Here is a 25,957-nt window from a genome sequence, read left to right as displayed (position 1 = left end):
TTCTCAAAAATAAGCGGTGATGAATGCGGTGAAAAAATTTGAATTTCTGACGCAGTTTTGCATCACCTTCCGAAATATCACACAATGGCTTCAAAGTTCCGGAATATCTGCGTCGCTGCGCACGTGCGTTTTGTATTCTTTCAAGGCGATGATGTAGCGTGAAAAATATTTCGGCAGGGGTTCTATGGGGGCTTTACATGGGAGAGGAGGATTTCACGGTCGTTTCCCTCTCCCAAATGCACTACCAAAGGTACGATTTCGGGGGTGGGCCGTGTTGAACCTCCGACCCCCCCCCCCCCTGGCTACGCCACTGTTTTAAAGGTACTATAACGCAGTCGAGGTGCAACCTCATGTTTTGTGTGCCCTGAATTGTGTACGTCCTCAGCAGTAAAATACCGCAAAATTTTCTCACATAGACGTTATAGCTCCCGAAAAAATGCAAATTTAAATCTACTGGCAACACTGTGGCGGTACAGGCCGACGAAACGCCAACTCCGCCAAGTACGGCGGCGAAAATCTCTCATGCGCACGACTCTGGGCCAAACAGAGGGACGTACGATAGCAGCGCCACGGTGCTGAAACAAGGCCCAGGTATAGACGTTTAGCTACTGAGTGCAAGATTCGGCTTCTGTTTATTTTCTTTCACACAAATTACATTTTCTCAAAAGGTAGTATTTGCAAATCCCAACAGGAAAGCCATCTGTTTGTCGGTCTCCTTGTTTACAGGGTTGCTTGACAAATTGAGGACTTCTTCCCACCAGGCGTCGCCCTGACATTCTTGACTGCGTTTTTATTTACCAATTAAAAATACTTAGAGTAAACTCCTGCGCATATTACTTGTTGTGCTGAACCTTTGAGTCTAGCACTCTCACGTCATGCTGATTGTATAGGTTCGACCTCGACTTCTTTATAGTACCTTTAAGGCGTACGTGTTTCGTAATGTTTTTCAACTATAGCTCTCTCATATGTTAACTCTCCACTAAACTCTCCAAGTGCGAGCACAAGCAAAGGTTCACGGACCCATTTCTCTTTTCCGGCTTTTCTGTTCAAAAATCCCTCAATTCCTTTACTGTCTTGTTCCCGGAGTTTCCTTTTGTGTTCGTTCTCGATAAGTCTGGCACAGCACCCACAGCGACTAACATGAACCCCTAAATTGCCTGCTGTTCTTCCATGTGTAGCCTTTTGTGTACCTTTACTCGTGAAACGGCAAGAAGCAATTTAGGAATTGCCTGGAGGAGGAGGAGGTGGGGGGTGGGGGCTGCAACGAAGGACGAAGCTCAGACAGAGCGACGGTTCATTTTAGCCTTTGGGGCTCTGGCTGCTACTTTAGTGTCTCGGCGTGGTACGGAGGGGGACGTGGCAGCCGAAAAAGAATGGGCTCCAGTTTTCTGTACTCTGTGAAAGAGGGAAGTAAGATGGGGAGCAACGGACCATTTCCATGTACGCGTCGCTCCTGGCGGAGAAATGACGAAGTAACACCAAGTGGACTTAGCTGGCATTGTTTGAGGCTATACCGGGTGTTTCAGTTAAATCCCCGGGCTAAATAATTCGCGAACGGGTGCACCAATCCACGAACTTTCTTTTTTTACAAGTATCTGTCCGATACCACCTACAAGCTGCACACGGTGTGAATGAGTGGGAGGCGCTCATTATTAAAATAAAAATGCAAATGAGTTTCGTCAAGAAGCGTATCTTCTAAAGCAGGGCGCTGTCGGCATTAAAATGGGTACTACCCCTTTTGGGACCTTCAGTGGACACCTTTTAGAGAAAAATCTACCACCGAAGCGGGTCATTTGTTGCAGTAATTAATTGGTTTCGGTTTACGTATTTTTGTCGCGGCTAGTCGCGGCGAAGCGCAAAAGTTCGTGGATTGGTGCACCCGTTCGCGAATTATTTAGCCCGGGGATTTAACTGAAACACCCGGTATAGCAGGGTAACATTTGGTTAGAATGGCATAGCCTGCTCCCGTGCAAGCACACAACACGTGATGCACAAAAAAAAAAAAAACGCATGCCATATTTTCATGTCAAGGATCATGGTGACGCTCGTACAGTTTGGCATGCCGTGCGGAGAAGCAGCACAGCAAAGCACGCAGACAGCTTGAAAGCGCATGTGCCAACACCGGCAAAGAGAAATGTTCTTCGTGTAAGAGCTTCACGTGAGTTCATCGTCGGCATTATATCGGCATCCACACGGAACCATCTTTCCTCATTTGGGCAAAGGCGCGAATCCAAACCTCCCGCTTCTTTCGGTGATGCTTTTCCGGTGGGATTCACCGACATTTATGCCTCGAATATTTCGGCAGTCGACGACGCAACACATTACAGGCATTGCGAGAAAAAGCTCCGTCAAGTTGCGTCACAGCCATGATGTTTTCATGTCAACAACCATGGCGGCCGCCGCCAGAAGTGGCTGGGCATGCGGATTCGCGTACCCAGACGCGTCCATTACAGCTTCTAGCCCACTGTATTGCATTTACTGCGCATTTTGCTCCTCATTACTATCCTGACCCAGAAATGTATTCCCTATCACTACAAATAGTTCCCGATTCGCATAAACTCCCGTGAGTTTAGTCTCGGAAGGAAGTAATAGTTGTGACCAACGCATCTACTCCACAAGAAGGCTTAAATTACCCATTTTATTCTTAGGGTTTAGACGGTATTTAGAGGCTGTGTTAGAGGCAGTATATATTTGATGGGCGACTGATGATGCTAAGGTCAATTCACCAGCTCGCGTGGCTCAGTGGTTAGTATGCTGGCCATGCTGGACTCGGAGGTACCCGGGTTCGTACGCGGTAGGTGTCAGGGTTGTCTGATAGGGTTAAAAAATCACTGTACTCGTTGACGCACTGTCAAACACGTACGAAATGCGACAGCATTGCAGCAGAGGAAGACGGTCCCTGAGCTGTGACTGTCATGATTTGCGTGCGGTGCAACGGCAAACCCGACAGTTGCCATGGGCCTCGTGCAGAAACAAGGTTTCGCCTGCAAACGCGTTCACTTCTTGTTAAAGTCACTGTACTCATTGGTGCGCATCTTTGAACATCTATCCAAGTGAATGGCAGCACGCTTTATCACACGCCGCTTCCTGGCATTAGTGAGTTTTAAAGGTACTGTAAAGCAGTAGTCAAGCATGATATGCCGGTGATGTGACTGGAGACTTTGTTGCTTCTAAATACCATATGCGGAACCATACGACCGACAACGCGCTATAAATATCTTTACTTTGCCATGAAAGATGCGGCCATATCGGAGCGGTGCGACGCCTGGTGTCAAATAACCCCCTGTACGGCGAGCAATACTGAAAATTGGTATTACACACTATTAAACCGGAACTTCGTTATTTCAGTAAGCATATTATTAGTTTCCCTGTTTACCTATGCATTCTGAAACGTGTTTTTTGCGAAGTAACCCAGCGCTGGCCGCAGTTCGATGGAGGCTCCCCCTACTTCTCTGCTGCGCCTGCGCGCTCCTTCTGTTCGCGGCCTCTTTCGAACGAACAAACTCTCTCTGTGAACCTCTGTCAACAAACAAGTCCCGACGCTGTCTGGCTTGTTGAACGTCTGACACGTTTTTTTCAAAGGCTCAGCATTTCATTTCAGTTCGCTTATCCGTTTATCCTCAGACGTGGATCGTTGCGTGGACTGCAGGGGCGGATTTTATGGTGGATTATGGTGGATTGTTATGTCCGGCCCAGTGTTATACGCATGCAATGTGATTGCCGCCGTATGTGTCAGGAGTACCTCGTACAGTGTTACCCGTAATCTTTAATTGTAATTTTCTAATTAATTGCACCATCGATTGGAATGAAACTTGCGCAGTTTTTGTCCCGGTGGCTTTGGACTATCGAATAGCCACACTAAATGACATTTGATCGGTGCTGCTTTGCAGCACCTTTAATATATCGCACGCTGTTGCCTATGCATACGTAAGCTATAGCGTTGGTGGTTCGGCGCAAGTGCAATACATAAACAGAGACTTACGCATTGCGCATAACCACCACGCTATCCCTTACACACGCAAAGGCGACAGCATGCGATATACTAAACCTCACTATTATCGTCCGAAAACCGCTTGCGTTCCTCATTTGCGGCCATCGCATCCGCATCCCCCGCAGCAATGCGAACTTTGTACTTGCGCGAAAGCTCCGCAGCAGGCCGCCTACGCGGCGTCCGTGTTGCCAGTCGACGTGGACGACATCACGTGACACGCGCGGTGCACACACCCACACCCACACACTGAGCGACCAGCGGGTACTGCCGAGTGCGTACAGGCGTCCGCTGTCTGAGACTTTCCCTGGGTTTAGCGGTAGACGATCGAGACGAATGGTGGCACAAACAACAACTTTATTTTCGACCTTGGAGAGTGGGGAGTTTCATCGCCACAGGCGATATTCTACCCCATTGCTGGATGGAATGGGGGAATAAAATAACGAGCCCCTTCACAATAACGATCGAAGTCCGATGGTGTCCAGAAATGTCAGAAGAGCTTTGAGCGCAGAGCGTTGCTGGGCTGGATTGGGCCAGGGACCAAGCAATTTCGAGAGGGAGAAAGGGCGAGAGTCCAGCTGACGAAGAGACTCGGAGAGTGTGGTTCGGGAAGGTACGTAGTGAGGGCAGTGAAGAAGAATGTGCTCCAGATCCTCAAGAGCACCACAGTGGCAGCAGGTGGGAGAGTCAACTTGTCGCAAGCGGTAACGCCACTGAGCTGTAAAGGCCACAGTAAAGGCTGTAAAGGCCATGGTGGCAGAGTTCACCATGAAGTCGGCCCAGAACGCGCATCAATCTCCCTGTCCCCCACTCCTCCCTGCAGTCATCTTTCCATCTATCGACGTATGTACGCTGCGCATATAGCCACAGTTGTTTCGTAGCACAGTACCCATTGAGGAGTCTTAGTGGTCTCAGCACATCGGAAGCGCTCTGCCAAAAACTATACGGTAAAAGAACCTTTCAATTCAAAGATTAGCACGGCATAGCAGATAGGATGGCTGGACACAGAGAGGTGACGTTCCCTCCTGCACCAGATAATATAATCCATCATACTCACTCTGCTTCCGTATTGGCTGTTAAGACTGGCCGCATGACACTATACGCTGCAGCAGAAAGTGCGTTCCCCTACTACTGATGGGCCATGGTTGCGCTGCAGTATTTCTCCTGGCGCACTATTGCGTCTCGTTATCTCCAACGGCGTATGTAGTTGCCTTTCATGTTTTCAGAACCGTTGGAAGGTCTTTACGGCCTTCCGGTCTGTTAGATCTCCCTACAAGATGTTCACAGAAACGTTTCTTTTCAGCCGAGGTGGCGCGATAAAGAAACAAACGAGAGGGGGAAAGTGCGCATTGCGAGAGTGAGGGGGCACTCTCCGTCTCGAACAAGCGTGAAGCGACGCGGCTACACCGAAGCCTCAAAGGTGCGTTAAGATAGCGCTATCGCGTTTAAAATGTTCACGTTGCAGAACTTGCTCCCCGTGTTTCGTTCATATACCTCGGCAAAACTCACTCGTGAGCATGATCATTCATGTCCACTTATGGCGAATGACTTGTGCCGGTGTGAGCATGTTGAGAGATGAGTGAGCATGAGTGAGTAAATGAAAAGATGTCGATCAGTCGCACGAGTACAGCTATGTGGGTCCCTCCCCAGTATAAATCTAACCATCATCAAGCCCTTCTCGATATCCTGAACAATGCACTCTTAGAAATGAACTTCGCCGCATAGCACGGTCCTAGCCAACCATAATCTCGACTGATATCGTTATCTGCTCGGATTTGTTGAAAACGGGAGGCGTACGCCTTTTTTTTGTGACAATTATGAACAGCGTAAGTGTCACAGAAAAGGCGTACACCCCCTGTTTTCGACAAATCAGGGCAGACAACGATATCATTCGAGATTATGGTTGGCTAAGTGCGTGCTATGCGGTGAAGTCCATTTTTAAGGGTGTGGTATAGCATAACACCATGAGCGAAGGGCAGTGTCGTGGTCAGAGGGCCTGCAGCTGCAGCACAGGGGAACATGATATACGTGACAGAATTCACACTTCATTCATGCTCAATGTGGCGAATGAGTTAAGTATAAGTGAGCAAACTGAGAGTTGAGCACGAAGTGAATGCTCATGAGCGAGCAAACAAGGAGCTCAACTGAAGATGAGTGAGCAGGAGTCACAAGTGCCGACCTCTGGCTGTATTGAGCATTCGCGCGGTGCCGGGCCGGAACATCTGGAGCTACATACTGCGCACTTAGCAGACGACAATGCGTCTGCTATACTGTCGTCTGCTACGGAATATCTTGTGACTGCGCCGCAGGGTACTGTCAAAGGTTAGCAGTTCACAAGAGGACATGCCGTTCATCGTTCGCTCTGATGTGAAAGCAGAAGGCTATGACGTTTTTTCGTTTGTTTGTTTGTTTTTCGTCTTCCGCTGGAATATTACGGCGAATGGTGCAGTCGACTGACTCATCAATTGAATGCCGTTTGAATGCATAATTATGCCTCCTCAATAGATGGGCAATTTTCGCTTGATGCACTTCGTACACTCTTAAAAATGAGTTTCACCACATAGCACGCTCCTAGTCAACCATCATCCCGAATGACAACGTTCTCGTCCCTGATTTGTTGAAAACGGTAGGCGAAGCCTATTTTGTACTATTATGCTCGCGCATAATAACTACAAGATAGACTCCGTCTACCGTTTTCAACAAATCAGGGGCGAGAACGTTGTCATTCGGGATGATGGTTGACTAGGAGCGTGCTATGTGGTGAAACTCATTTTAGGGGATTACGATTTCAGGGGATTACGATGGTCCCCGAAGGGGACGCGACCTTCGGTCCGTCCTACTTTTCTTTCAAGATGAGGCAGCGAACAAGTGCACATTCGTGGAACCCATCCCTACCCCTTCCTATTTATTTCGGTTTCAGTCTGTCTACCAACGTCATGATGACGTCATTCGGGTAGAGGTCTATTAATGCAGCGTCTTGACGAGAGGTGTTTCGTGGCACCAGGAGTGCCACTAGACGTCGAAGAAATGAAAGACAGTAAAACATCCACTTGGGCTTGTTGGTACATTTCCTTGACGATAAAAGCACAGACACACACACAGGTGTAACAACATAGAGCACTACCTTCAAAAATTTAATGAACTGTCAAACCATCTTCATTTATGCAGCAGGAATTCCCTTTCTCTCGCCGATAGTGTGATACTCGTCTGCGCTAGCACACGTGTCACCACATTTACCTTTTGAAAAAGGTAGAGAGAGAGAGAGACTTGGGAAGCCCTGCTGATTGGTAAAGGTGATGACACGTGTGCTAGTGCAGAGAGTATCACACTCTCGCAGAGGGAAAGGGAATTCCTGCTCCATGAATGAAGATGGTTTGACAGTCCATTAAATTATTGAAAGTAGTGCTCTATATGTTGTGTCGTCTGTGTTTGTCACTTCTAGCGCTTTTATCGTCAAAGTAAAGACAGTCTCCACTCAGCAGTGCAGTACTGGTTCGTCTCCTATGATTAAGAAAGCTTCACTCATCTCAAGAAGAGCTCTATGCTCGAAACATTATTTTTACCTCCCATTCCACCCTTCGTTTTTCGATACACCAATCTCTCGTCTTATCCCCTTGTATATTCCACAGAAGGCTTGTTCCGTACGGTGGCCTATAGTTATTGACTGTCATCGTGTCCACCACCATTAATTATACTTACTCGTGTTCAGTTCGCAAAAATTAATGTCTCATTGTTCTTCTCTTCTCGCAGAAGCCCATCGAGAGTGCGGTGAGAACGGGACGTGGCTCAACGGCAACTGGACCAATTACACCGAATGTCTAGGGCTTTTACCCAAGGTAAGTAGTACATAGCTTTCGGCTAATATATCTGATGACGCGTGGGTTTTTCCTCTTTATTTCTTTATTTTTATTGATGTCGCTCCTTCATGAGCTATACTGAGGGGCTCCCATTGTGTCCTGTTCCTTCTTCTTTGCTGATAATCCGTCTCACACTTCATGCGTTGTTGCTCGTTCATCACTTGAACCAATTTGAGCAAACAATTTATTCATATCGCTGAAACGTACCATGGCACTGCCATCTTGTATTTGTTGTTGTTCGTCACATCATCATCATCATCATTTTGTATCTGTTGAGGTTCCCCACATCATTATCCTCGTCATTTTGTATTTGCTGAGGTTTTCCACATCGTCATCACCATCTTGCAGTGTTGTACATAGCTACCGTGAATAGCGAGTAGCGACCCCGCTACATTTTAAATTGGTAACGGAGGAAGTATTTCCGCTACAATTACGGGAAGCGGCTGACTGTTTCTCCGCTACCGCTACTTTTCATAATACGGAAGACGTGGAACACAGAGAAGGAAAGAAAAGCGAGATAGCGACGAAGCAATTTTTTTCTTGTTATTCCTTTTTGTTTGTTGTTAATCAGGCAGACTGATGTGACGATCTTCCTAAATTTCACTAACCCTCATGAGCTAAGCGCAATCGAATATCTAGGAACATAGTTCGTGTTATTCTGGGTATTTTAAAATGTTTAGCTTACATTTGCGAAACACAAACAGGTATGTAGTATGTGAAATAATAGCTCTTGACTGTAAGCAGTGGAATACTTTATGCTACCTGCTCGCTATGTGAGGGAACATCAATACCGCATGAGGTAACTGATGTTCTGAGGCTGGAACAACAATTACAGAGACCTACAGCTGGCTAACCTTTTCAGTGACTTCCATCTTTCCTCATTAATACCGCACCATCTTTACACACATTCGGCAACCAGATACGTACAATAAGGTGTTGCCTAAAGAAGGGCGCGGTAGCGGGAAAGTAGCGGCATAGTATTTACGTGACTTTTATTTGGTAGCGGCAGCGGCATCGCGTTACTTTTTCCAGTTTCTAGCGACGATTAGTATTGCGCAAATTTTTTGTTGAGTAGCGGGTAGCGGTATTCCGTAAATTCGTTTTGGTAGCGGGTACAGCACTGCGCATCTTGTATCTGTTGAGGTTCTCCATATCATCATCATCATCTTGTATTTGTTGAGGTCCCCACACCACACGATTCTTCTACGAAATGCATAACGCACAGCCGACTCACTGGTTACGTCTTAAAACAGTCCACAATATTTATCTCTTTTTTTTTTATCTCGGCAGCACCACGCAGAGCCGTATGTTGCACCACCCGCAATGTTTCATTTAATATGCGCACTATGTTTTCAGTGCTGTATTAAAAATGAGTCTAGCTATTGGGAGGAGTCCCTAAAAGAGACTCGACCTGTGAATCACAGTTCCTTGCCTCTGATTGATATTCGAATTCTTCCAATATCGAAGCGAATACGAATTTCGGTATTCGGATTGCGAATCGAATCGAATGCCTCTCCCATACCGAATATATTCGAATAGCTGCCGGGAAAAAGGCCACGCAAGAACAAACAATTAACCTACACTGAAACCGCCAGAGACATTGTTTAAGTGCACTAGTTGACTCGTCCTGGCACTTTCCTTAAGTCGAAACCAGGTGACGTAGCACTCTGTTTCGTCCTCGAATGCACCACCTTCTGAATGTATGCTTCGTAAATTGTCTTCGGTTTTGAAACCACTATTTGCACGCGTCTACAAAATACATTCCACAGAAAAGCTAAGGTGTATCAACAAGTAAAACAAAAACTAATACTGACACTGAGCTGGTCACTGCCAACCTTGGTGAAAACCGTTCCAAATCTGTTCCAAAAGGAAATTCCAATATCCTGCAGTGTATCTGCAATGCAATCTGGAACTGTCCGCTGCATAAACAGGAGGAGTGAAAGCAATATCCGTGCGTGTACGGGGGCTCTTATTGGCCACCGAAAGAAATCCGCGTAAGCTTGTCTTCTGCAAAGGGTCGATACGTTGACAACAACATCAACAACAACAAATATGTGTTTTGTTTCCCGATAGCAACTATGTTTACTACTAAAAATACAATATGTATACAAAGACGATTTTTTAATTTTTGGTCTCCTTTTTGCTTTGTAAGGCTCGGTTGTTACCCGTAACGGCAGTGCAAGAGTGGAACGCGAGCGCACCCGCCCTGCATTATGAAAACACGATCCTGTAAGCGGTGCGCGAGGAGCGGCGGCTCCGTGCATTATAGCGCTTGCGTTTTTTTTTTAGTTCCCTTTACCACGCACCCTATTCGAAAACTCTCTGTCATTAATATCGTGCTGCATGACGCAACGGTAGCTGACTTATGCCTGGTTCACATTGATGCATTTTGACGCGTTACGGATGCGGCGCGGCACGGTTGTCATGGCAACGACGTACGGCGTACATGAATGTCAAACAGAGGCGTCTTCCATATCAAGAACGCATGCCTGTGAACAGTGTGTCGTACGACATCCGCGTCCGCACCCCGTCTGTACCGCACTCGTAACGGAGAGAAGTTGCAGTGTGGACCAGGCATTAAAGCGGCAATAAACAGGTATACAATGTGTACTTTTTCTAATGCAGTGTGATTCGTTGCCTGCGGTGAACTTTTTGCAAGAATTGTTGTTGCAAAAGAAGTAAATAATGGCTCCAAACTGACCAAACATTCACTGCATTCTTTCGCGCTCATGTCATTTTGACGTCGCGCACCATCAACCATTCAAAATGCGGGACGCTTATACATTGATTTTGTTGTAATATCGGGAAGTGAGGTCAATTCTAAACATATTTCAACCTGCCAATCACAAGGTAGCCAGATCAAACTGTACCAAAACCCGCAATGTTTCATTTAATATGCGCACTACGTTTTCAGTGCTGTATTGCTCCGCGAGGTCACCGCGATTGTTCCCGCACCCGGTTTTTTCGCGTGCTGCAGCTTGCCTCAGTGGTGCGCGTCATTGGCTAGGTAAGCCAAATCTTCCCCACCTCCAGCGTCTGGAATGTGGCGTTGCTATACGTTGGAACGTTGTGACGTGATCCGGTTCCGAGGATGAAGGAGAGACCCACGAGGATTATGCCTTTTTAATGACACTGTTTCGTGGTAAAGACGGTTGCTAGAAGTAAATGAATTTCATATTTGAATATCGTGAGCCACGTCCTTTCATGATACACAATAATTGGAGAGTGTTTATCGAGCTGTTCAGTGTCCCTTTAAGCGTAAAGCAACGTCACTGTCGAGCTGCGTGAGTTAAGATACGGAGCGGAACCGCATTCTTCAATGCCCTCCTCTTGCACCCACACTCTTAAAAATGAACTTCACCACATAGCACGCTCGTAGCCAAAAATCATCCCGAATGACAACGTTCTCGCCCCTGATTTGCCGAAAACGGGAGGAGGAGCCTATTTTGTGCTCATTATGCGCGGCACAAAATAGGCTCCTCCTCCCGTTTTCAATAAATCAGGGGCGAGAACGTTGTCATTCGGGGTGATGGTTGGCGAGGAGCGTGCTGTGTGGTGAAGTTCATTTCTAAGAGTGCACGTAAACTGCTCTCCAGAATAAAATTTTCTTCGCATGCACTGCATCTTTCTTTCTTCTGTCCTTCGTCTCTTTCTCTCTCTCTCTCTCGCTCTCTCTCTTTTCGTGGTACATCTAATGGAACAAGCTAATATCGAGACAGTTTATTTTTATTCTCTACACATTTCCTACAAAATTAAACGCTGGATACATCAGAGTGCATGCCCGTTTCGAGTTTTCTTTTTCCTTTTTTTTTTTTTTTTTGGTTTCGTAGGCTGAGTAATGACTAGCCCCAATTCTGTTATCTTACATTTCCCCTAAAACGTCTCACGTTAAAATTAATGCATTTTAGGTGATTAGTCATCTAGTAGTACCATACCCTCTTCGACAGCACGTCTGCCTGACTGTGTAATCCGCTCGCAAAAACGGCATCTGTGCTGCTAAGATAGCTATTTTATTTTTATTTTTACTGAAAAATTTCTATCCAACAAAAATAAACACCCTGCACAGAAGAAAAAATAATACGTCAAAATTGGAGAAGAAACAACAGGGTCTCTTTGAAGATTTTTTTATTGGTTTATTATTACTATTCAAAGTGCCATTAACAGCCCAGGCCTTACTGGTGTAACAACCCACGCGTCGCTTTGCTAATCGCTTGTCGCAGTGGGGGCTATTCGCTGTCCCGGCGGCGTCTTAGCCGCAATCAATTATCTTCGCGCGTTATCTTTTCTCTCCAGGCTCAGGGTTTCATGCTGTCGATGGTCACACAACTGGTGTTGATGAGAGGCACATTTATAACTCAGATGGAACTTTGTTCTCAATGGCAGTCCCCACTCCACTTTTTCCCCCAATGCCTTCGTTTTCTTTCACTCTACAACCTTTGTTCTGGATTCTCCAAGTTTTGCTCATTCGCAGTCACACGCTGTAACGTCCTTTGCAAGACTCATTATGCGAACACTATAGAGCAGATTCAGCAACAACAACAACAACAACTAATGATGGAGAAGTGGAGACATTCAACATGGACACTAAGAGGCCATCAATACCCCTCCTGCTGTACCCTGTTCACATGCGCACGTCTGGACGTCACTTATATCCACGGTTGCTTCGCGGCGCTAACACGCAAATTAAAAAAAAAAAAATAATAACCGCGCATGCTCGCAATTCGAAATAGAGATTTCGACACACACGACAGAGACACACCCAACTAGAGGTGCGAATATATCGGAATCTGAATATCGATATTTATCGATATTTGTAATCGAGAAAGACTGATTGAAATAGCCGTCAAAATACCAATATTCTGTCGATATATGCAGATATTCTCGCGGAAAACGTCGATAGATTCATCGATGTTTAACGACGTGTATCCGCGAGAAAGATACCGTTACATCACCTATTTTTACCGAAATTACACAAACCATTCATGTTTTTTTAAAACATAGACACTCGCAATTGGTTACAAAATCATCGGATGCAAATATCGCTATAGCTCAATCTGACTCCGTGTTACGCATAATGCAATTCTGTAATGGTCAACAATGAGTTTTAGTATATCGTATAATAATCGTAATAATAAAATGTATTCTACTGGTTTTACACATTGAAAAGAAAACAGGATAGCCAACGCCTTTTGCCATGTGGGCCGTCCTTGCTAGATGGCAGAGAATCACTTATACTAGTATTTATGCACTTACATAGCTTTGAAGAAAGAAAAAAGAAACAGAAACAGAAGAAGTAAGGGGTAGACTATCGCCCCCTGGCGACGAAACTCCCCGTTCAGCATCTTAAAAATAAAGTTGTTGCCATCGCCTTTGAGTACGTAAGGCATAGCGTTGGTCGCTTTGCGCATGCGCAGTACACAAACAGAGCGTTGCGCATTGCGCAGAACCACCACGCTGTCCCATACGTACGCAATGACGACAGCGTACGATATACTAAAATTCGCTATGAAGTTGTACTGTTGATCCGGGTATTACGAACGCTGGATATTGAGCCGTTGAGCCATGGAGGAACTACCCGGGCCGCATACCACGGCTCTGCAGTAGCCTGTTTCTGATATAGATGAAACAACACAGAACTTTAAACGACATATAACGTACATGTTTGGGTTACTTAGCGTTGCTTAATCGCAGTGTCAGCAGTCCTTTTCATTTGCTGTGTCATGAGGAAACTTGACACATCTTGGAGTTGGAGTTGGAATGACAAAAGAAAAATATGGAGATGGTGGCTCTTACAAAACACAGGAGCCGGCTGCTCCAGAATACTTGAAAACAAGAATCTGTAAGTCTAAAAAGTTAGAGGCGCTGCAATGTCCACAAGACATGTCATTAAAGCAGCTGTCGCACGCTGTCTAAAATCCCTTGGCCGCGTTCTCCGAGGAACTTCATGATGTCTAGAGGACGGTGGACCAGTCTGACACATCTTGTTTTTAACTAATGCGTCAGCATCGTGTAGAAGTGATTGCGCTGTTGCAATCTTAAGGAGTGCGAAGTCTTCGTTTCTTGGTTGTGAGCGTAACTTTGACTTATGCAGGTTCATGACAGAAAACGCCTGCTCCCAGACGTACGTTGACATGGTTCTCTCACGACGTAAAGCCACGAATTGTTATTATATGTTGTACCGAACATGGACAGGTTCGTCCGCGACAACGTATGTATCCTCAGATGCTTTCGTACAACGTCAGAATAGAACGAAGGCTCATCAACTTCGGCGAACTTGTTCTTTATCCGTGCATCGCGCTGCAGGTCAATTAGTCCCATTTGTTAATCATCGGGAACGTTGTCAACAACTGCGGAAAACGGTGAGCCAAATATTCCCGTTTCAAGTATCCAGCATTCGAAGAATCTTTGCTCGAATTCACTCGGGCGATTACCAAGCCCGCGACTGAACCTGTCCGTTTCTGATGGCATTGAAGAAACCGGTATTACAAATCGGCCATGTAGGGTTTGCTCGGAAATTTTGGTACGAATGTACTAGTAATATCAATCAAGTAAAGAATCAGACGCAGGGATATGTTTAGAGACTCATCAGCGAAGACGACGAACGAAACACACAGACAGACAGGGAACTTTCAACCTATTATCGTATGATTAAAGGTTGATTATGATTAAAGGTTGAAAGTTCGACGTTCCATGACTGTCTTCGTTAACTGTCTCTGTTCCACCTGCGGTGTCGTGGCGACCGCGCAGCACGTTCTTATGGAGTGTGCACTCTACTGCCCGCAAAGGCGGATACTGTGTGATGAGTTTTTATTATTATTTATTTTTATTTATTTGAAATACTTCTGGCGTATGACTGGCCATGGAAGGAGGAACATACATAAAGCGCATATTCCACTACCAATATAACAGCAACAACAATAATAATGATAATAAAATAAAAGAAAAAAGAAAAATGCTATGCCAACAAGAACGAAGCTGTATTCAATATACTACATTAGCTATATATATGCATATATACACACATACATACACACATAAAGGAAACATACATACATACATACATACATAAAGGAAACACAGTTATCGGTCACGATAAAGTTCAGTAATACAGGAGACAAAAGACGGGAGGGTGTTGCAGTTAATGGCCGTCTGGTGTAACTTATTCCATTATTCAATGGTTTTAGGGGGAAAGGAGTACCGTAAGCAGTTTGTTTTGAAGCGATATTGCCCTAAATGTCTGGTGTGCTTTCTGCGACGACTACCAGTTTTTTTAATTCTTTATTTCTTTTTTTACTCGTTGAGGGGTACAAAGTTTGGGTGAGTTAGTACAGAAAGAGGTCCCATAGCTAATGCTAGTTCTGGGACCTCGAGTTATTATCTTATTTTCTTACCAGCTCTATATGGTGAATATATATGTTAGGTAGGTCAATCCTTCAAGAAAGAATAAACGTCAAGAATAGATATACAGTGTAATACATATTACCGTGCAGTATATATAGTAGGAATAGTTAAATTATTACATTAGGAAATACACTGTATACAGAGTGATATATCCTATATGCATATGCCTCGTAAACATATAGCTCTCACTTATATGTAATTTATGAACAGATAACAGACAAGATACATAAATATATATATACATAAATGCACAAACAGGTCAGTAGAAAAAAAAAAGAAAGTACCAGTGTCGGTAAGTTTCAAATACTTGGCCTTAGGAATGCAAGTTTCGTCGTTCAGTACGGACCAAAGCGTTTTTAGGCACATTATTTTGCTTCTGACATGAAGATTCAGAAGCCATGCCGACGAAATGAAGCTTGAGCTGAATACGCCGCCGCTTCGCCTTCACCCCCGGCCTAGAGGGGTATAGAACGACTTCCGACGAGACTAGGTGAACGGTTCAAGATTAGGCGTATCGCTGCTGGTGATTAAGTGGCCTAGTGTGGGTGTGCATTCTCGCCGAGGGTATGTTTCACCAACTTCCCACGCCCAAACGCGCAGATATTGCTTTCATTCCTCCAGTCGAGTGGGCGGCGTCAGATTACGCTGCAGTCTGCTATAACGTACACTGCAACATATTGGAATTTCTGAACAGGCTTGTGTGAGTACGCGGATTTTACGCACGAGCCTCGGAATTAAATTATGGGCAACATTTTTTCCCCCTTTCTTTATCTTTACAGGCGGACTTAACTTTGTAGATTGTTGGGTGCATTCAGTGAAAAATCAAATATCTGGCCCGTCGCTATGACGACGCTGCTAATGTGGTATCCAGGTAATCTGTGTGACGACACGGCATGGCTTTCAGATTCCCAGGGTTGGGGAAAGACTAAGGGGTCCGGCCTTTCGCTGTTTTGCGCTCTAAAAACGGATCTTCCCCGCATAATGCGCGTCGTTTCGTTTCCTGATTTGCTGAAGACGAGGGGCGTACGGCACTTTTGTAACACTTTGCGTGAGTGTAAACTATACAAAGCTACAGAAAAGGCGTACGTCCCTGTTTTCTACTATCGACGACAGAACGATATTATGCTGAACGCTGGCTGACCACGAGCGTATGTGTTACGATGTGAAGTCCTGTTTTTGGAGTCTCTCTGGGTATACTCACACGAATGACAGCCCCCCGGCATATTCTAGTGGAAGAAAAAGGAAGAACTGTACCCGGCATGGAAGTTCCGCCGCGTCTTACGTTGAGCATTCGCACGGCACTGAAATGTCAGGAGTGGAATACTGTGCATGTAGCAGACGACACCATCGACGATGTCGTCTGCGACACAATTTCTTGCGACTGAGCCGCAGCATATTCCCCATGGTTAGAAGAAGAACTGTTCACGGCGTGGAAGTTCCGACGCGTCTTACGTTGAGCATTCGCACGGCACTGAAATATCAGGAGTGGAATACTCTGCATGTAGCAGACGACACCATCGACGCTGTCGTCTGCTACACAATTTCTTGCGACTGAGCCGCAGCATATTCCCCATGGTTAGAAGAGAAACTGTTCACGGCGTGGAAGTTCCGACGCGTCTTACGTTGAGCATTCGCACGGCACTGAAATATCAGGAGTGGAATACTCTGCATGTAGCAGACGACACCATCGACGCTGTCGTCTGCTACACAATTTCTTGCGACTGAGCCGCAGCATATTCCCCATGGTTAGAAGAAGAACTGTTCACGGCGTGGAAGTTCGACGCGTCTTACGTTGAGCATTCGCACGGCACTGAAATATCAGGAGTGGAATACTGTGCATGTAGCAGACGACACCATCGACGCTGTCGTCTGCGACACAATTTCTTGCGACTGAGCCGCAGCATATTCCCCATGGTTAGAAGAAGAACTGTTCACGGCGTGGAAGTTCCGACGCGTCTTACGTTGAGCATTCGCACGGCACTGAAATATCAGGAGTGGAATCATAGCCATGTGGCTTTTTTGCCCTGATTTCCAACACCTTGAGTGTGAAATGAAATTATCTATCTACCGTACCTATCTATTATAGCAGACATTGTCGTCGACACTGACATCGACACTTCCGTCTGCTATACAATGTCTTGCGACTGAGCCGCAGCATATTCCCCATGGTTAGAAGAACATAGAAGGACATGACGTTAAGTGCTCGCGCGTACGTGAAAACAATAAGCTAGGATGTTTTGCGCATCTTCCGCTAGAGTATTCTGAGGAATGTTTGCTGCGCACTCTGAGAGACAGGTGGCGCGGCCACCTCTTCAGTTTCCACATTCACGGTATCTCAAGCAAGTGCTTGGTGTTCGGGTTTAAAACGCACAACAAGGTGTACATAAGTAGTTTGCTGCAGCGGCGCGAACGGCACCCCGAGACTGGTCAGTTTCTGCAGGTCAACTAATCCACAAATCGTAAAGGAAAGGTCGCGTCCGTTCTTGTCAATTTAATTCCCCGTGGACCATTGACCAGGGTATCGAAAACCGCACGCGATATACTGGTGTAGTTTCAGTGTTATTCGACGGAATACATTACAATAGCAGACGCAGGATATTGAGGATGTGCCGGTCTCATAGAGTTACGGGACGTCTGGACGACGCCTTTCCTCCTCTGCGCGCAGGATATTCCTTTGGTTTCGATTACATAGCAACCTCAGCACCATACCACAGGGAAAGGAGAAACACAGAGAGCCACAGAGAAAGGATTTCTGGAATGGTGTCCAATTCAAGCCGAGGCTGGGACATGAAACGGCCACAGGAATCCTCTGTCTGAACAATATACATATACCACGTCAACATGACAATGAATTTCATGCTAAGAGCGGTAAATACCTCACAAAAAAAGTAAGGCAGATAAGAAAAAAAAAAACTCGAAAGCAAATGCATAGGCCTGTGTTATTATTCTTATATGTCTTATATTGCTATGTGTATCTTCTATATATATATATTTTATACATCAGTTTTTGGGAAGGAGCTGCTCCAATATAGATAAAGGTTAGACAATGCCTACTGTACGTGCGACCCGGTCCTTGTGAATGGGGAGAAAAAGCTGCTATAAATCGGTCTCCTTCTTGTCCATTTCATTTATTTATTGAGGATACTGTTGGCTCCGACTGGAGCCATTACAGGAGTGGAAAATTACAACAGACGTATACTTGCAATTTTCACAGAAGAGGTACATACATGGGTGCACATGAATACCAAACACATTGCACACAATACTTCGATACACAAGCAAAAAATAAAAATAAACAATTCCCCTACTTAATCCTGACTAGAAAAGTGGCGACATCCCCAACAACACCAGATATCCCGCTGGACGGACGAATAATGTCCTAACGGAATAATACATCCGATGGATATCTGAGGGATATCCGTCGGATGTACGAATTCTTTAGGACGGTATTCGCACGTCCAGAGGATATTCGGTGTTGTTGGGGATAGTGCTTGCCGAAAAATGTCGTATGGGCGCTGCACTACATGCATCAAACGGCAACCTGTTCCATTCTTCAATGGTACGTGGCAGGAAGGAATATTTACAAACGTTTATTATTGTACCTAATTTCTGATATAGATGACAAGTGACATCCCCTTCATGCCATCAGTTCTTAATGCCATCAGTTCTTTTCATGCATGTTAGGCGTAAGTGAACATTAAAATAGACTGTTCAGTGCTGTATGCTGTGCTCGTCACTCTTAAGGACTGCACTGTAAGGTTTTTACCGCTTTCAGTATCCTCAATTACAACCAACAAGCCCAGATTATTTACGCTTATAGAAAAAAAAAAAGGATTTGTTGTTGACATGACTTATATCGGGTGTCACAGAAAACGTGTCATCGAATTGCAATTAAAAAAAAAAAAAAGCTACGCCACCCAGAGTCATTCCGTCAACGCCATTTGTGCTTGCTATGATTTTGCCACCTCCTGGTGTGAATGTCATGTAACGTACGTAGTATTAGGTAAATCTTTGCGCAGTGGACTCTGGAATTTGCCAAGTAAATCACTTCTTTACTCCACCGATGTGAAGAGCGCGCGAATTTACTCAAATTCGTTTTAATTGACAGTGATAGTGAAGAGCTATATCCAATTGGAGGAAAAAATAGAACGAACATCGATCGAATACGCGATCAATATGCACCCAACAATTTGCTTATCTTTCTTATCATACGAGGACCCCAAAATATGCCGCACACGACGAATAAGAAAGTCTAAACATTAATCATTTTGATATGTTTCAGCCGCGTACAATGCAGAGATGAGAAGGCTATCACTCGTTTATTCGCTAGACCAGGAGACTCAAACTCGTATCGAGTCGCAGGCCGCATCGACTTCATACCATTTCTTCATACCATTTCATACTTCATACCATTTCATACTTCATACCATTTCTTCATACCATTTCATACTTCATACCATTTCATACTTCATACCATTTCTTCATACCATTTCATACCATTTCATACTTCATACCATTTCATACTTCATACCATTTCTTCATACCATTTCATACTTCATACCATTTCTTCATACCATTTCTTCATACCATTTCATACCATTTCATACTTCATACCATTTCATACCATTTCAAACTTCATACCATTTCATACTTCATACCATTTCTTCGAGGGCCGTAGTAAAAACAACTGACCGTATAGTCACCACAAAATACCATAAAATAAAAAATATACACAAAAAACAGGAGCGATGTTCTGGAGCCGGACGGTATATGTACAATTCAACACTGAAAAACGAAATCAGGTATTGAAACCATGAAGAACGAACATCGGATGACCCATGAAAAGATGAGAAAAGATTCGAGAAAAAATACCTCCTTCTTCAGAAACGACTGTGACAATGTTCAGAAGCAGTGAGATTATCTCCTGTTTACTTACTGTATAGCTGCCTTTGCTTACCATTTCAACCTAGAAAAAAGAAATACAAAAAATAAAAAGGAAAGAGTAAGCTGACTTTAACGACACGGGATGGTGCTAGACTATGCGTGGTGGATACATGCGCGAGGAGCGCGAACAACGTTGTTTTTTTTCTTCTTGTTTATTCGAACGCTTGTGAACGTCTGCACACTTTTGATGCTTTTGTTACGCTCTAATGGTTTGGATTATAAACTTTGCGTGTACTCGAGCATCCTTGGAACTGTGCCTTTTAAGCCACGGTTCACGGGTCGCAGTACACTGAAACACCGCTAGGACTAGAACTAGCTTACATTATAAAAGGAAGAAAAGTAGCCGAAGCCCTTTTATCTGCACGTAGAACGCTGGCTTACGTGGCTTACACTATACTACTATTACTACAGAACACTACTACACAACTACAGTCTAAACTCGTTAATATGACCAAGTCCGTTCCCGCCGATTTTGGTCATAAAGCGAAATTGTCATATTAACGAGAAACACACGAAAAAACGCCCCCCCCCCCTAGCTCACACACACACACATACACCTGTGTGGATCTACTGCTACATGCTGTACTAAAATGAAGACGATTCAGTTGCTGATTTACGATTTATTTGCGAAAGAAATCCGTCAGAACTGTCTGTTTCGTAGCACTTTCAATTTGCAAGCTCTCCACTGTCTCTATTGCGTTACAAATAGCATGCACATTTTGAATGTCCTTGTTTCCAGCCATGCTCATCGCGTTGCCCGTATGCGCGATAAACGCAATGGTCAAGGGAGGAAACGTCATGGCCTTTTAAAAAAGCGCTGCTTTCGGTGGGTGCAAGACTATGACTCACTAACGAATTCTGAAGACAGGGGTGTGCTTTGTACGACATTGTCCACACATGCGTCACACGGGGCCACTGATATTCTGATGAAGACGATTCAGTTGCTGATTTACGATTTATTTGCGAAAGAAATCCGTCAGAACTGTCTGTTTCGTAGCACTTGCAATTTGCAAGCTCTCCACTGTCTCTATTGCGTTACAAATAGCATGCACATTTTGAATGTCCTTGTTTCCAGCCATGCTCATCGCGTTGCCCGTATGCGCGATAAACGCAATGGTCAAGGGAGGAAACGTCATGGCCTTTTAAAAAAGCGCTGCTTTCGGTGGGTGCAAGACTATGACTCACTAACGAATTCTGAAGACAGGGGTGTGCTTTGTACGACATTGTCCACACATGCGTCACACGGGGCCACTGATATTCTGATGAAGACGATTCAGTTGCTGATTTACGATTTATTTGCGAAAGAAATCCGTCAGAACTGTCTGTTTCGTAGCACTTGCAATTTGCAAGCTCTCCACTGTCTCTATTGCGTTACAAATAGCATGCACATTCTGAATGTCCTTGTTTCCAGCCATGCTCATCGCGTTGCCCGTATGCGCGATAAACGCAATGGTCAAGGGAGGAAACGTCATGGCCTTTTAAAAAAGCGCTGCTTTCGGTGGGTGCAAGACTATGACTCACTAACGAATTCTGAAGACAGGGGTGTGCTTTGTACGACATTGTCCACACATGCGTCACACGGGGCCACTGATATTCTTGGTGGATCACAAAAGCCGCAGGGTCAACAGTCGGTGGTCACAATTGGGACGGAACACCGGGGTTTTCCGCCGTTCGTTCTCGAAACTTTGTTCATGGTCGACGAGGTCAACAGTCGGCGGTCATAATAATGAGGGCAGAATACACGTGTTCTCCTTGGTTCGTCCTCAAAATTTCGGTCACAGTCGGATTAACGAGTTGTCATAATAACAAGGGTGAGTTACATGGTGTTTTATGGGAAAAAAACGGTTCCCTAGAAAACCGGTCACAAAGTCAGGATGTCGTATTAACGAGTTTAGACTGTACACTACTACAGTAGGCTTACACTGTAGGGTGTTTTCACATGACGTCAAACGAACGCGTTTGACTGCCATTGTGGTGGTCACTTTTTCGGCGCAGCTGCCGATATTATCTAGCATTTGCTCGAAGACGTAGCCTTGAATGGTGTTTTGAAGTCCGGTCGCGTCTGTGACCTTCTTTTTTCCCAAAGACACTTCGTCATTGTCGTTCTCACATTTTCTTTCTGAAAACTATGGTTGTCGCATCGAAAGACAGCGCAGTTTGTCATCTTTCAATGCCGCTAGCACGAAAAGTGGCCACCAGTGGAAGAAGCTTACGAGCATGCCACGTCACTGTCACGTCACAATGTGACGTAGGTGAAAACTCCCTATACGACAATAGCATACCGCAGGGCAAGACGTGGTTGAGTCATTCAAATCATCGCTGCTGTAGAATGGAGTGCCTGTAACGTGGCGTCACATGAAAATGAAATGCATGCAAAAATTAAAGCAAAATTACAAAGTAAAACATATTAAACTTGCAAAAATGTCCCCTCGCGGAATGAAGGATGGCGTTCTTTACATCAACACAAAATGAACGGCGTTCATAGGTTGCGTCGTTTGCGAAAGGAAGCGGACTTAAAGGTTTCCCATTCTTTCTCATGACCGCCGACAATGCGGGACGCCCTCACATAGGTCTCCTCGAAGGATTTGTCCAATCATCGAGAGGGATACTTTGAGGAGACCAATCGGAGGCCTCTCCGCTTTGCCGCGCGCTTCTTTAGAAGGAAAGCATTTTTTTTCTTTGCACTTTACTCCATCTTGAAGTGAAGAGACGATGACCTAAAATATTCCGTTTTCTATCTTGCAGCAGGCAGAGGGCAGCACCATTTCGGCCATCGCAGCTCACATCTTGGTCGTCTTTTCTGTGCTCTCTCTCATTTCACTCTTCATCACTCTCTTCATCTTCACCTACTTCAAGTAAGCTACTTCACTGGTCGCATGTCACGATTTTTGTTCTACGTTATAATCCGTTGTCGTAAAGTAGAAAGAAGAATAAAGCAATGATGTGAACTTGATAGGCGAACCATTTACTTGAGAGTAAAGGACTTATACTAGGACAACAGCACAAGTCGTTGTGTGCTGTCCCAGTGCGTAGGTAGGCGCACGCCTTTTATGGCAATTTGGATATACAGTAAGCCTCGTTATAACGAACCCGATGGGACCGGGAAAGATATTCGATATAAGCGACAGTTCGATAGAAACGAAAGTGACACAAAAACAATGACGGTAGCCCCGAAAACACCGCAGGAACCTTAAGGAAAACATGCGAACTACCTTGTGTTGAGTATATTGACAATCTTCCACTTGAACTTTTATTACTTTTTAAAGTGCCACGGAACCAGCTGTACGGCCTTTCACCGGCCCGCAGTTCGCACAAAAGGGAGTCGGCTGGCATTATACTTCGAATAATCCGGCGTGAAATCCGTCATTTCGGCCGGGACAGCAGGAAACTTCGGATAAAGCGATAATTCGAAATAACGTGATCTCGTTATAACTAGGTTGCACTGGGATAATTTTGTTGAAGGTCTTAAGATATGAAGACGTAACGACAACGGACGATCACAAAGAAAAAACACTGTAAACGCCGTAAGTTTCAGTCTTTATTACGGAGAGCGCCATGAAAAAGAAAAAAACACACACAAGATCAGTAGCGCCCTCCGCCACCCAAGTGAAAAAAGCACCTTATGGTAGATGGCGCTGTTTTTTTTTCTTTTTCATAACATTAGTCGTAATAAATAAAGATTGTTACGACAATAAATAAAGTCAATAAAAATCATTTTATAAAAATAAACAAACTTACGACATTCACCGTGTTTTGTCTATGTAGTCCTCCGTCGTCGTTACGTCTGCAGTCATGTACCAACAGGGCCCTTCTGTAGCTTATCTGAAGGTAATGATGATAATGATATGTTAATTGCCAGAAAAAAAGACGTATGCCCCCTCCCTGTCCTCAGATCAGAAGCGATAACTGTATAGTAATGATAACTGATAACTGTGAAGCGATATCTGCGGCGCTGTGGTTGGCGCTGAGCGTCTCAGGCAGTAAAGTATTGTTTTTAGAGCTTGCAGACGACAGCGAAGGCAACAACTGGAATACCGACGCACATTTAAGACACAGACGGCGCCACTATCGATTGTTGCTGTCAACTAAATGGGGACACCGTGGTCATCATGTTGTCCTCGCTGAATATTTTTACTGACCGAAACCCTGAAGTGGCGACGACCTCCTCGTGGAATAGACGCGCTGGGTATATACTGTGACATTATCGACAACGGTCCAGTTACGTAGGCGGCTTATTGAATTCAGTTGCAAAATATACTTGTAAATATGAAGCGTAATATATCTCAGCCCAACTCAATATATAAATTGTAAAAAAAAGCTAATTATACGTCCGCTTCAATTTTTAATCAGTATGTTAGAATTACACCGGAGCCTTTATTGATGACCAAAATGAACCTCACTATAGCTTCATTCTAAACAGGGATTAATCACTTTATCCTCATTGTGTTTAATTTTGTTGCCTTGTTACTTCGTTATTTTGTAATTTTTTACTTTGTATATTGTTATTTTGTAGCGTTACATTGTCATTTTGTACTGTTCCTGTACGGAGTAGTTTTGGAGGGGAGCCTTAGTCAAGCCTCCTCGGCTTTTTTGCTTTCCCTTCCAAGCGAAAGGAAAATAAACATTGAAATTTAAATTGAATATACGTCGACAATATGTCAACAAATGAATCGGGAATGCGGCACAAAATATAGTAAATATGGTAAAGTGAGAGAGCGATATACAGTGAACAAGCACAAGATATTTAAGACGGCGGTGTCCGAGACTCATTGTTGAGAGACTCGTAGGTCTTTCTGCCAATGATCAGTAACAAGGGCGGCCCAACTAACAAGAAGTAAGATTTAAAAAAAAAGACTGAGCACTCTACGACTAATGAAACAAAGTGAATGTTGTTAGCAGTCGTGTTGTTAGTAGCACAATGTTGTCAGCGGCGTGGCCCGCGGGGAGTTGCAAACAGCGCTCGAATATTTTGACGACAGTGGCGACCAGCACGATGCGCTCTATTTTGTTGAATGTTTTGTCTACGTTGAGGTATGGACATTGTTATAGACGTGAACAATCCCTAATTACTGCTTTTATTTCTCAATAAATTTGTTTTGTTTTTCTCCAATATTCGATTACATATATGGACAATTCGCTTTATAGAACATGAGAGAACTGATGTTCTGAGGCTGCACTCTTAAAAATGAACTTCACCGCATAGCACGCTCCTAGTCAACAGTCATCTGGAATGATATCGTTATCTGCCCTGATTTGTTGAAAACGGGAGGCGTACGCCTTTTTTGTGACACTTATGATGTTCATAATTGTCACAAAAAAGGCGTACGCCTCCCGGTTTCAACAAATCAGGGCAGATAACGATATCATTCCAGATGATGGTTGGCTTGGAGCGTGCTATGCGGTTAAGTTCATTTTTAAAAGTGTGGAACAACGTAGAAAGGACAAGCTCAGAACATCAGTTCTCTCATGTTCCACAGTTGCCGCTTGTGTTGATCCCGTCGTATGATTGTGTGTACGAGTGAGAAAAATGTAAGAGTGAAAGGGGGATGAGGTGAGAGAGAGTGGTTGATTTGTCCTTTCAGATGACGCGCCCTTGGAAGTCGGTGGGGAGGTGTGTTAGCTTAGCTCAATTGGTAGAGCCCTGGACCGGTAATCCGGAAGATGTAAGTTCGGCTCCTACAGCTGGCTAACCTTTTCAGTGACTTCCATCTTTCATCGCTTTGTAGAGTTTTTATCGAGGGACAAAGTGTCCATATTGGAATTCGAA

General features: G+C 44.6%; 1 protein-coding gene across 1 annotated transcript in view; it reads left to right on the top strand.

The window, feature by feature from the left end:
• LOC135366026 (corticotropin-releasing factor receptor 1-like) overlaps nucleotides 1-25,957 on the top strand; it is a 248,136-nt gene that overhangs the window by 183,902 nt on the left and 38,277 nt on the right. Inside the window, exons 3-4 of the mRNA XM_064598679.1 lie at nucleotides 7,739-7,824; nucleotides 22,936-23,045. Of these exons, the coding sequence (XP_064454749.1) occupies nucleotides 7,739-7,824; nucleotides 22,936-23,045 (196 nt within the window). The remainder of the gene's footprint in view (nucleotides 1-7,738; nucleotides 7,825-22,935; nucleotides 23,046-25,957) is intronic.

Source organism: Ornithodoros turicata, chromosome 8 (genome assembly GCF_037126465.1).
Source record: "Ornithodoros turicata isolate Travis chromosome 8, ASM3712646v1, whole genome shotgun sequence".
Classification (NCBI taxonomy): domain Eukaryota; kingdom Metazoa; phylum Arthropoda; class Arachnida; order Ixodida; family Argasidae; genus Ornithodoros; species Ornithodoros turicata.
The sequence above is the reverse complement of the archived record's forward strand: the minus strand, read 5'-3'. Positions and strand labels throughout refer to the sequence as shown.